The 13573-nt window shown below is 44.0% G+C and overlaps 1 protein-coding gene across 14 annotated transcripts in view; it reads left to right on the forward strand.

Annotated features, from left to right (window-relative positions):
- celf4 (CUGBP, Elav-like family member 4) overlaps positions 1-13573 on the forward strand; it is a 93305-nt gene that overhangs the window by 16097 nt on the left and 63635 nt on the right. For all 14 annotated transcript variants that reach the window (XM_084349332.1, XM_084349343.1, XM_084349338.1 and 11 more), the window contains exon 2: positions 8924-9006. In XM_084349332.1, coding sequence (XP_084205458.1) covers positions 8924-9006 — 83 coding nt within the window. The remainder of the gene's footprint in view (positions 1-8923; positions 9007-13573) is intronic.

A 13573-nucleotide genomic window follows, 5' to 3' on the forward strand; every position in this document is an offset into this window, starting at 1 on the left:
GAGTTGAAAGAAGACATCCAGGCTCAAAGTGCTGTGTTGTCGGCTGCTCAGAGGAGAGTCTTAGTGTCCCATGATGGCCTAAACACAGTTTCAGAGCTTTTTCCACTCTGCCAAGTATAAAGCTCCCAAATGATACACTGAGCAGTCGTGATTTCGGAAACAAAAAAGAAATGCTTAGAAAAAAAAGTCGATCTGTTATCAGTCGTAGGTTATCGTTCACTAGTCAGCATCGATATAGTTCAGAATATCAGGGCTGGTACGTCACCGTGCAGACTTTTGGTTCATCTCAGGAGTCATTACGTTTAATAATTCATATTGTGGAAAGCTAAATTTGGGTGTCCCAAACATTTCCTGACAAAATGGCTGAGGTGGGATGAGAGCGGGGCGATTCGTCTGCTGGATATTGGGGACAGCTCGAACCATTCAGTGTGTGTGTGTGTGTGTGTGTGTGTGTGTCTGTGTCTGTGTTCAAGCATTATTTATGTTACATGTGATGTGAGTGTTTTACTTTGTGGCGTGAGAGCTCAAGTGTCACATGCAAGCACGGTTTATGTGTACGGGCATAAATGTGTGCGTCTCCCGTCCCGACCCTCAAGGGAGGGAGTCGGGGCGGGTGAGGGAGGTGGTTGAGGGGGGGTCAGCGGGTGGTGGTGGTGGTGTGGGGGGGGGGCGACGCTGTCCTAATGATGCATTTTCTACACCATTGATTCAGTGGCTCTGCTCTCCAGTAAATCCTTCACATGCAACACATTAAAGCTGGCCCTTTTTCCTCCTTCGCCAATCGATTAGCACAGCTTAGAGACGGCCACTCTGGGAAGCGGGGCGCGAGATGGGACCTGTTATCTTCAGGGACCCACACACACACACACACACACACACACACAGATACATTTGAAGGTGTTCATTCTTTCTCGCACATTTTTTTGTCATAATCTATCGAGGGCTGCAATGTGAAAGTTCATCAAAGTGTGTGAGAAAATGTCTCGTTTGCATGCAGTTAATACCTGTAATCTCTGGATTACAGCGTGCATTTTAATACGGAGGTTGTCTGCATCCGACTCTCATGGTTGTTCAGTTTTGTTTGTTTTTTGTTTTTTTTCTTCACAGCCTCCTAAAGGCACCGCTGGATGTGTAATCATTAAGCTTTCAGTTAAATATGCTGTAGCAATCAGCGGCTTTCTAAGCTCTTACTGTCATAATTCAGTTGATTTTTATTCCCACACTAGTTGCCCGCACATTTTTGGCCAACTTCTTAGCAAGTTATTCGGCTTATTTTTCACCGTGTTCCTGAAAAGTAACATTGAAAGCCCTCAGAGCACATTAATTTGGCATGATGATATAACAGTTTTACAGAAAATGCCCAGTTATAAAAATTTATTGGACACCCCCCCGGTCAGTCAGAACTCACCAGGATACAATATAATAACTTTTATTTGACGATCTTCATATCCTCATCTCGGAGAGTAATTCAGTTACAACTGGAGCCACCATTGTTCTAAATTACTATGTCCTGCACTTAGAATGGGAAATAAATGCAGCAGATGTACAGTCGTGCTGTCCCTTTGAGTTTCATCACCTGGTTATTAACTTTTGCTCCGTCTTTTCTTGCTCTCCGGTTCCCTCAGTGACATGTTTCCATTTTACAGATTATTCTTGTTCCCCGCCGAAGAGGAGACTAACGTATCTGCGTATAGCCGCCTATAGGAGAGCTGGGACTGCTATTACACTCCATTATAAATGAATTCACCTCCTCTTTCATAAGTCTGCCCCGTAGTTCTGCCTCACTCCGCTGAAATAATATCATACTTAAGACCAGCATTCATTAGTCCACCGAAACAGCTCCTGAATTTTTAAGGCCTGTTTTACACAGTGAAAAAAAAAGGCTTGATGTGGTCTCCGAACAGTAATTGAAGTTTTTTTTGTGTGTTCACAGCAGAGTACAGTACCGTTCTCTGGGCTCATATTGTGGGCTTCAAAGTGCTTTTTTATTTAATCAGGGTTTACAGCTGCCAATTAAAGATTTTAAGATGATACGGGGAGAAAGTTGGAGTGTTCCTGGAGACCTTGGCCGTGTCCCCTAAAATAGCCTCTATCTTCTTTCTCTTTTTTCCATTGTGAGTAATGATCTGAAAGGTCAGCAAAGGTGAAGGGGATATGAGCGACTGCCGCTCACTTTATTGAATTACTGTTCCTCGCAGAACCCAAAGTGAGGGGGCTTGTCTGGGTGTTTCACTTTGAGGCCAGATTCAGAGGGAGATATTAGGCTTCGACCTGTCTCCAGTTTTATTTAATGCAGAACATTTCAATATAAGAGTAGAGCGGTTTAAAGGGACAGTTCACCCCAAATATATGTATTTTACCTCTTACCTTTGGAGGTATTTATCCATCTAGATACACTTACTTTTCAAATGTAATTCTTCGCCGTTTTGAGCACCACAAGCCAAGTGCCATCTTGTCCATTATAATTAAGTGATGGCAGACATCTCTACGCCAATACATCCAAAACTCTGCTACTCACACCAAAACAATCTTGATGGATAAATAGCACCACAGGTAAGAGGAAAAATATGTAACTGCGTCTCAGTCCAAACTCATCAAATACTGACGCTTTCGGTTGATGGCCTCCCAACCCAAACCAACAGTATTTGATCAGGTGGGAATGAGACTCAGCAATCAACAATCTTACAAACTGGACCTTTGAGGACACATTTTCTACAAGTACAAATATGTGTTGAACATGTGGGAAAACATCCAGAGGACAGACTCAGAGTTCATGTTTTCAATAGCTGTGTCTTTTTTACTTTCAAAAGCAGAATTCAGTGAATTGCAACGATCAACTTTTCTCATTTAATTTGATGGTGTTTCTGAACCAGACAGACACAGACTGAATAGCCACAATCACATGGCTCACACTGAGCGCCCCAGTTTACAACAGTACAAGGGCAGCCGTATCATTCTTGAATCAGAGACTCTCTTAATACGACATTTATTAGTATTCCTCTGCTGCACTGAGTGGTACTCATTGTCACCATATGACTAAAAGACCAAGGCTTTATATGCTATTTCTCTGAACACAATAAGTCAAGAATTTTCGTCTCTACTCTGACCCATTTCAAGAGTGAATTGAAGAGTGTTATCTAAGCCTTAGCACTCACAAAAATCCAGTCAGAACGTTCTTGTCTTAAGGTCAATCTTTTAAAAAGGAGAAAAAAAAACATTCTTCTGTTTATTGAGTAAAGGCTGTCCTTGGTCAACCCTTTCAGGCGGAGATAAGTGCTAACAGAACCGAGGTGGGGGGAGACGTGGAGATTTCTATTGACTGACTGAAATTGGACAGCCTCAAACAAAGTTTCATGCCAAAGTTTTTCGAGGCAGAGTTCCAGGGCTATGCAGCGTGGAGTTTCAGCTGTGCCGTGGATAAAGCTTTTTAATGCTATTGACTCTTTTTAGGCTCTTACCAAGATGTTCTGAAATATTTAAATGATCACTGGGAGTTTCTCCCCGTCTGTGCTTGGGAATAAAGGGATAGAGTGCGAGGAGGGAACTTTTTATGTCAGCCTTTTACAATCCCTGAATTAATAGGCGCAAGATAATTAGAGAATTCTGTGCAATAACATTGTCCCTGAGCTGTCTAGTCTTGGGTGGCGTCAGGCATTGCATGCTGGTAAGAAGTAATTCATGTGTCCAGTAACGCTGCAAAGCACTAATTCAGGAAAGCATTAGTAGTTTTACTTTTAGTACATTTATAATTAGCTTCAAGGGAGAATTTCAAGATTGGAGTGCTCAAAGATACCACTGAGGTCACAGAGGTCACGGTCTGGAGATTGTTTTGGGGAATTTGGGGGTTTTAATGGCCTCAAGAGTGTACATTACAATGTAATTACACACATAATACACTTAGTGGGACTAGACTTCTTTAAATCTGATTGTCTTCATGCAAGAAATAATCTTAAATAAAATATGATAAAAGGATTTAGAATTTAAACCCATAGCTACATGTAGTTACATGTTAAAACCAACCCAATCGCCAGAGTAAATGTTGGCAATGTACGTTTCTGCAAAATGTTAAAACTTTCCTTGGGATTCAGTTTTCATTTGTGTACTTATCACAGCGCTGTGCGAACAAAAACCACTTGGTTTGGGAAAAAAAATCATGTTTTGGCTTAAAAATACCAGTTTTGTTGCCACAAACACAACTGGAGATGTCTCGAGGTCTCGTTAAAAATATCCAGTGGTTTCACACTCACAAATGTTGAAATACAGCCTTCCCGCCTGTAACTCCACCACCGTCCCCTCCACCTCCCAACATGACTGTCAGGTCATAAAAATGTAATGTGAATGTGATATGACATGTTTTGTTAAAATATTAATTCAGTACGAAGACTGTGACATGTACAAATTTGAATGCATCTGTGGTTTACAGAAACGTTAACTGCTGACATTTTATCCCGGCAACTGAGCTGGATAAAACACAACATGGTGGCTATGAGCAATATATTTATATTAATAATGGATAACAAGACTTTATGTATGTCAAAGGGGTCACTTGTAGCGACAAACTCACAGAACTTCCGGTTTAGCCCTCCGCTGGCTTGATTGGGAATGAAACAATTTAATGGTGCGGCTCTTCTCGACTTTCCTAATGTTATCAGATTAAATGACTCATATTCTAACGGTGAAACGAGTCATTTTGTGGTGTTGTGATGCTTGAGAAAATCTATTCAGCGTCTTTCAGCCGCTTGTTTTGCTAAAAAAAATGAATTAAATAAAATAAAAAACGTGAGTGAGGTTTGAAAAGCAAAGGGAACCAGAAAAAGCTGCAAAACCCTGACTCACACCCAACAAAAGAAGAAATATTATCAAGCGTCACTCGACAAAATAATACAATTGATTTTCAGTGAAATTGCTTCATAACACTTTAAAAACTACTTTAGCCACCGCAGTACACATCAGCACAGATAAACATGCTGGATTACTCAGGCTTTCAAATATGTGGATCCTAAGAAGATGAAAAATAAAAAATAAAAACTGTAAACAGTACGTGTAGTTTCCCAACAGTCAACAGTGGGAAAGTACTTCTATCAAAGACAGCTCAATCAAGTCAAAGTTTCCCACAGTTAACAAGGTCAAAGCGCTATGTGGTCCAACGCAGCTGTCGTTTAAATGAGGCCTGGTGACAGTTGGTGGATTTCACCACTGAAGTTCGTGTCTTTTCTTCTTCCCCCACCAGTAAGTATTCATAGTCTCCACCATTCCCTTGCTGCTTTCTTTCATCTTCTCTCTTTTTCTTCCCCATATTCCTCTCCCTCTCTGTCTCTCACTCTCTTCCTGTTTCTCTCTCGCTCTCTCTCTCTCGGTGGGTGTGTGTCCCTTTAGGGTGTCTGCAGCGGTTGAGATAAGAAGCGAGTGTAGGACACAGGGGGATGGTGTTCACAGAAGCTAGGTGATCTTATCTACTCTCTCTCCCTCTCCCTCTCCCTCTCTTACCGAGCTCTCTGCTGTTCTGCCTTCCCTCTCTGCTCTTCTCCTCCCCCTCTTTCTTTTTGCTCCCGTGCCCTTCTTTCTCTGTCTCTCCCCCGTCTCTCTCTCTCTCCCCCCCCTCTCTCTGTCTCTCGTCTCCTCTCGTCTCATGCACACACATTCTCTCAGATCCCCTCTGCGCTGCTGTTGATTTGAATTTGAAGTGATGGGAAACCAAATTGGCAGCATTGACAGCAGAAACAAACAGCTTATCTCTCTCTCCTGGGCCAATATGGGTCTTAGTCAGATACTAGAGCCGCTGCCAGCATCTGACTTGTGACAATGATGATAAATTGAACGTTTGTTGACTGTCACTTTCCGCGTGTGTGTATGTGAGTGTGTGTGACCGTGTTAGCATCTATGCATGCGCGCTTGCTCCCTCCATACGTGTGTGAATACACTCAGCGGTGGAACGTAACTAAATAGAAGTACTGTACTAGTATACAGTATTTGCCTAGTATACTATACTTTAATATACTATCCTACACAATTAACTGTACTATAATATACTTACTATAGAGACTTTGCATATTAAGTTTTTACAATATAATGATAAAGTATGATGAGTTGCTATAAATTAAAACACTGATTCTCAACCAGGGGTACTTCACGTATTTCAGCAGCTGCCATCAATATCAGATACGAATTATGATTTGTTAAACATATAATTATAACTATAAGGAGATGAAACAAGGGCAATGTTACAAATTAGTATGAGGCTGATCTTAGTTATATGCTTATTGTTGTAATTAATAAGTCATCTACCAGCTACAAACAACCTGAGTCAGTTGTAGCTGGGTTTTTTTGTCACTATTTTATGGTTGTATGCATTTTCTAAATTCACGAAGTATATACGGCCGTAACGATATCAGATTTTTACCGCACGTTTGTCATGGCCTAAAGAATTCAAAGAAACGACATAAATGCGATTTCTACATGCTATCAGTCAAATACAGCTTTAACCTCGCTATTGTCTGTCATGTCTCTTTTTTGGCATATCAGTTACACTACTACAACCATGACTACTGTACAGAAAAAAAACAAAAAACATGGACAATTTCAGGATCACTGTGTTGCATGAAAAACACTTTTACATGATTAACATAAGTAATGTGAAAAAACCCACACATTTAGAACATGAGGTGTGTTTACAAACAACTAATTTTTTTGCAATAAGATTTATAGCTGACTGGATTAAGTTCCCTTTTTCTCAAGTGTAGGAAGTGCTACGTTTGTAGTGGTCGGGGTGGATGGCGGGTGGAGGGAGTCTGTACTGTGAGTACCACCAACCAGAAGTGTTTTTACTCTAACATATGTTGCTACATTTGGATACTGTACGGAAACATATGGATACTGAAGAAGCATAAATGAAACACATTGACCAGCATTCTACTGATACATTTACGATTAACATTTTGCAACTTGGGCAAATACGCAAACCAGCAAAGTAAGTTAATTTCAAAAACTAATCAGATACGTTTCTTGTGATGAGAACACCAGACAAAAAACATTAGGAACCAGTGGATTGAGTTATCCAACAGTCAATAAAGTCCATCAAATCATTTTTGATTTTCATTCTTTACATTGTGGTACAGTACTGCTGGATCTAAATACTAGATGCCTGCTCCAAACAGTTGAGTTGAGTGTCAGGCGTGTGAATCGGAGGCTCGCGTGCGTTTCCTGTGGGACGGCGCCGGCATGTAGCGTTAACACGACAGGCCCCGGAGAGGACGAGGAGGTAGCCAAGCTGTCAGCGGCCAGCTCCCACTCCGCCTAATGAGAGAGAGACCCGTTAATTAAAAACACCAACAGGCGGAGCTCCCCTGTGTCCCGCCATCAGGACGACCCGGGGTTAAAGACACGGAGCCGAGAGGATGGGAGGCTCGCTGCCTTTACATACAGTACATGGTGCCGCCCTCAACGATAAATAGCCCCCAGTATGCAAAAAGGACAAAAGCGAAGCACAACTGGGAAGAGCTATAAGAGGAGCGTGCCTACTTTAAACTGCACTGTGTTTGTTTGTTTTTGGGGGGGAGGGGTCTATGATAATCGCCTGCTCGGCCCTTGATGTTCCTGGAACAAAGTGTGGCGCTTTTGTCTCTTTGTGCTCATGTTAGTTGCATGGCAGCAGGGAACAGTTTGTCAATGTCTGCATGGAGACTTCTGTGATCTCAAAAATGAAAAAAAAATTAGCCCAAACACAGCGCATTAACAGTTTGTTTTTCTTCTTGCTGCTGTAATGTGTATGTCTACCTCAATGGGCGCTAAAAAACCTCTTTTTTCGAAATGCTTCAAATGTCTGCTAATATTATCATTGTGCAAACGTAGAGACTAATTGTCCCTGGTGGATGATTATTTTTTCTTTCACTGAATTTATTTGAATTCAATTAAAAATGATTCCTTTTTTTTTTTTCGTTTAGTTAAAAATTCCCGGAGCAAACAAGCAAAACAAGTGCACGTACAGTGTGAGGAACATTTGCCTATTGTGCAATTGTCTCTGTAAGTGTTTTATTAAACTGTCAAACACATGAATCATTAGCCTTGATCTGCAGATTGACAGTTTGTCAGCTCCCTGACAGTGGCGCGCGCCTCGCTGTCAACAGGGGGTGGCGAGGGAACGGCGTACACGTTCCCCGCGGCTTCTTCGTCTTCTTCCTTCCCTGCCTCCTGCGTCTCCATCTTCCTTCCACCCCCACATGTCAGCCCAGGTGCTAACAAAACCGAGGATTGTGGGTAGTCTTGGAACATATGGAGCAGAGAGACGGAGAAATGAAGGGTGGAGGAGGGAGGAGAGGCGAGGGGTGGGGTGGGTGAGAGAGGGAGAGAGAGAGAGAGAAGCTGTCAGGGAAATGTCTATCCCTGTCACAGCAGCCAGAAGAGTGCGATGGACGAATGGATAACTGCTATTTCAGACTGCCAGGGAGAAGAGCTCAGTCAGATTTGATGTGTTTTGCGGGCAGAATGGCTCCTCACGCAACAGAATGCACAAATCGCCGCTTCTCCAGAGCCGCAGTTCTTCGTCTCACTTTCATGTCTTCTTCTGCATGAGTCTGGATTGTGTACACAGGAATGTTCCGTTTGTTCAGTCGCTGAAATACTGTTCACTGTGCACAAACACACACACACACACACACACACACACACACACAAACATGGGGCGAATTCCCAGTGCGGCCATGTAGACAGAGTTTCAGAGCTATAGCTGCAGGCTCACTCTGTGTATGCGAGTGTGTGTGCGTGTGTGCGTGTGGGTGTGTGTGTGTGTACGTGTTGTTTTTGGCAATTCGCTGGCGATTGGTGCAGCCCCCTCCCATGGCTGCCTTCTCCTTCTCTGTCCCCCAGTTCACATAACATAATTATCTCTCTGTCTTTCTTTCTCTCTCTCTCTCTCGCTGTATTTCAGGCTGTGCCTTCCTCACCTACTGTGCCAGAGAGTCGGCCCTGAAAGCCCAGAATGCATTGCACGAGCAGAAGACCCTGCCAGGGGTAAGTTGTACACGAGGAACGCCATGTCGACCCAGAAGCTAAATCTTACATAAACACATCTTGGATTCAACTCCGGCACATACACACACACACACAAACAAACACAAACGCAGCTGCTCATTTTGAACATATAATGCCTGATATTCATATGAAATCAAAGGGGACGGACCGCCTCTGCCATGCTTGTCATGTACTGTTTATCACTGGCTGCTCACCAGACATGAGCGCAGCCCTTCTTTCCCTTAAATATCCGTCTCCTTCCTCTGCCACCGCCCCCCCAACCCCACCCCCCTCTCTTCCACTGCCTCCCTCTCTCTTCACTTTGACAGTCACACACACAAACCCATAGGGAGAAACCACACACAGCATCGCATCATAGGCATACTATTTATAGTCCTTCCTTCAGTTTGTGTAAATGAGTGTGTGCCTCTGTGTGCACGTGTGTGGGCAAGTGTGTGTGTGCGTGCGTGTGTGTGTGTGTGAGAGATAGACAGAGAAGAGGGATGAAAAGCGGGTGAGCGGGTGGATGTAGGCTATTTGTACATTTATGTGCACGCTCCGCATTACGCACCCGGACTGGCAACAACAACACGAGCGTGCATCGTGAATGTGCATCACGACGGCACATCTTCACGACAGATGTTCACATGCTGGGGATGTTACCACTCACATGTACGATGCAGCTGGAAGCAACGCGTGTCCCGTTTTTTCAGCTCGGCTCCTCTTCACACATGCTAGAATGAGGGATTTTTGACATTGTCACAGAGAAGAGGGAGAAATTCAATTGTTAGCGTGTGTGTGTGTGTGTGTGTGTGTGTGTGTGAGGGATTATGTGCTTTGTGAGCATTTTCTTTAGTGTATACATGATTTCACGATTATAGATATGTGTGTGTGCATGTCTGTAATACATTCCAGTTAGTATGTGCACGCACCTGAATGCACACGCACGCCTGTGCTTGCGTGTGTGCGTGCACGCGCCCGCCCGCGCACGTGTGCGTATGTGCGCGTTGGGAAGTTTTGATGCGTCTCTGTCAGGCCTGGCTCGGTTTGCTCTGTTCGTTTTTAATGACGCCTCCAGGGAAGCTGACAGTCGCCGTGTTGAGCGCACAGCCTTTGATGTGAGTGATTATGACATCACAGACGTGCAGCCGAGAAGAGCGGAGGAGTGGGGATCCGTGCTCTCAGTTTTTTTTTTTTTTTTCTTTCACATCCCAGTGGCATATTATTCAGAAAGAAAGAGGGAGGGAGAGACAGAGACATACAGTGAGAGAGAGAGAGGAGGAGAGATTAAATATTTGGCCAAAACCAGAATGCGATTTCGTGTTCACACAAAAATGTGCTGCCGATTGATGTTTTTGCCTTTGTTGCTATTGTATGACACGGACCAGAAGATACGGCCGCAAAAACAACCTATTTTTTTGTTTTTTTTTAAGGATTCCATCTTCACATCTTTAAGGGAAAGAGGCTGCGTTTGGCTTCGCACGCTACATAGTGATGCATTAACAGCAAATAAATTTAATCAGTCACTTCCAATCAACATTGTTTAAGAAGGAAATGCTAATTAGCGATGCCTTTGCCAGCGGAGGACAGTCTCAGGTTTGCATTTGATCGATGGTGAGCGTTAAGTAAACAAAGGTAATGCCACAGGACAGACCTAGATGCTCAACAAACCCTGAAGCAGAGCGTTCACAGAGGCCGACCAGGAGACTGTCTTTTGTTGCTGGTGGAGGCAAAGCCAGCAAAACAGAATAAATGAGTTCATTAGAAACAGAGCGAGGACTTGGCCCTGAGAAAAGCAGTGGGACGTTTTATGGCACACGAGTACACCCTCTTTCCTCCTTTTTTTTTTTCCATCCACCTTTCTTCTCCCCTTCCTTCAATCCTCTATCAATCCCCCACTCACAGGCCAACACAAGCAAAACCCTGCAAATGAAATCCCTTTTTTCCCCCCCTTAAAGCCTCTTTCCCCTTCACTTCGCGTCCTGATGCGCTTTTTATCGTCAAAGTTGCTCCCCAACCCTTACATTTAAAAAGTTTTCTGCCGCGGTCTTTTCTCTCTCTCGCTGCCAGGTGAGCCGAGAGGAGAGGGGATTTGGCTTCCTAGTGGAAATGCCCTGTAAGCATGGCTGTAGGCTGTTAGTGTAGCTCAGACAAAGTACTGAGGGCTGGCTTGTGTGCGTGCATGTGTGTGTGTGCGTGTGTGTGTGTGTGTGTGTGTGTGTGTGTGTGCAACTGAGCCCATGCAGTGTCAGGAGAGACTTTGGGTAAACAAGCGGCAAGCAAAAACACTGATGTTAAAGTGACACTGACATTGAACGCCTCGTGATAGATGACAAATTGTTTTCACATCCCTCAGTCCATCGTGGTGCCTCAAACTACAACTACATGAGATTATGCTGACGGAGAATACGTTTCTGCCAACATAATTAAATCAACTCTACTGACATGGAAACCAGTGTTACTGCATTGATTGAGGATATTCAAAAAAAATCTGAATGATAGGAAAACTCTCTGGATCATTGAAGACACTTCCAAAGCACAGGCCCAGGGGGCAAAGACGAACGGGGGGCCACAAAGTCAGCCTCAATCTGGAGTGACTGTTGTTATTAACAGTCCAGTTCTTTAATAGTGAGTATCTACCAATCAGATCTGATGTTTGTGTTATATTTTTGTGTATTTCTGCAAGGTTATACAGCAGGAGCCTCCCTCCTCCAGCACTGACGAAGTTACAGGTAGTTGTAACTCCTTGTCTGCCCCGGCTAGCTTGACTTTTAGCTCACCGTTCTTCTTCTCAAAGTGATTTTCCACACGTTTAATCACGGTAGCTCTCGATGGTACCGGAGCTCGAGGTAACATTACCGAAATAATTCTTTGACTCTCTCGTCCTCCAGCACACTGATTGGCAGCCTATACTGTATCTACTCCAACCGGCGCACTTATTTCTCGCCTCCGGCTAGCAGCAGCGTGATCCTCTAGCATCTAGTAGTACTGTAGAGTAGCATCACACACTTTAACTTAAATTTGACTTTGTTGCCTTTCCGGGGGAAATGTTCCCACACTGAGCCTCTATTTAGCGCGCTGCACTTTTTACCTCAGACTGCTCTAGCGAAGCCGTTAGCAGACAGTGTGTCTGTATGCAAATTAACCTAATCTGTTTCGGCAGGAATCTTTGAAAGGATTTAGACGGCTCCTTTATATTTCGGGCATGAACAAAATACTGACGTTCAGGTGAAGTTTAAAACCAACTGCTGCACTTCAGAGTTACAGTAAACCTACAAAAAGTTACCAAAAAAACAAAAAACTACCACAAGTGACATAAGTGTCCTCTCCTGGAAACACACAAGTGAACAACACAGTCAATACAATGCAAGTTGTGAGCAGGGAAAAAGTTTTGTTTCCTGATTTGAAGCTATTGAGCAAGTAAATGGAAGGTTTTTGTTTTTTTCTAGAGGTAGTGGCATGAGACAGGCCTAAAATGGGGCGCGTCCCAAACGCCGGGCCCTGGCTGCCATATTTGTGATCCCGCGCTCCAGTTTCAGACTCGTACTACAGCAGGAGGCATTAAAAAGCCTCTATTGATTCTGGCAAATGTCCTCACAAGTGGGAGGATGCGTTGCTGTGTGCGCACGTGCGTGCAGTTGCGCGTGTATGTGTGGGTCACAGGGTGGAGTTGCAGAGCTCGAGCTAGTGCGGCGTGTGTACAAACCACAGGGTGCAAATACCCACCAGCAAATCCTCCCTCACACGTATAAATACTCACACACACTAAAAAAAAATATAAATAAATAACAAAAGGTATCTGGCATCTGCTCAAACGCACTGTCAGATGTACAGTATAGGCCTCAGCACTATCACATGCCCCCGCACGGTGCACGGAAAGAGCATGCACTCCTGAATACTTAACACCGTGTTCCAAGTTAGAAAATGATACACAGAAACACACGCGAGCACGCACAGGTACAAAACATACCGCCGATACTCCAAACCCGTCTCTTGTAACGGCAATACAACACTCCTCGTAAACACTTCCATTCAACAACATGATACTCTGATACTCATAGAAAAAGAGAGAGAGAGGCAGAGAAATAGGGAGAAAGTAAAAGAGAGAGAGAGAGCCAGAGAGAATTATGGCGTCGATTGACTCGCACTGTAATAGTGAGCCAGATGAGAAAATATAGAACACTGTGAATCAATGCGTCATTTCAGAGCGCTTTCACACACACACACACACACACACACACACACACACTCACACTAACACACACATACATAATGGAGCATACACACAGAGTTTTCAGCCCAGGGGCAAACAAACAACAGAAAAGACGGAAAAGCAAATGAATAGCAGAAGGGAGGACGGAGGAAGGGGCTGATGATGGCAGGTTGGAGAGTGTGGGTGGATGGAGGGAGTGGGAGGAGAGGTATAGTCGAGGTGCCTCCATAACGACTGATTTGTGTCTGTTTCTTTTTTCGCAAACCCCCCACCGCCCCCGCCCTCGTCTCTCAGTTGAGATAATGCCAGGGCAAGAAATCCATGGCATTGATTGGCTCCCGCGACCCAGTTTCA

Source organism: Pagrus pagrus (genome assembly GCF_965226575.1).
Source record: "Pagrus pagrus genome assembly, chromosome: 3".
In the NCBI taxonomy this organism is placed as follows: domain Eukaryota; kingdom Metazoa; phylum Chordata; class Actinopteri; order Spariformes; family Sparidae; genus Pagrus; species Pagrus pagrus.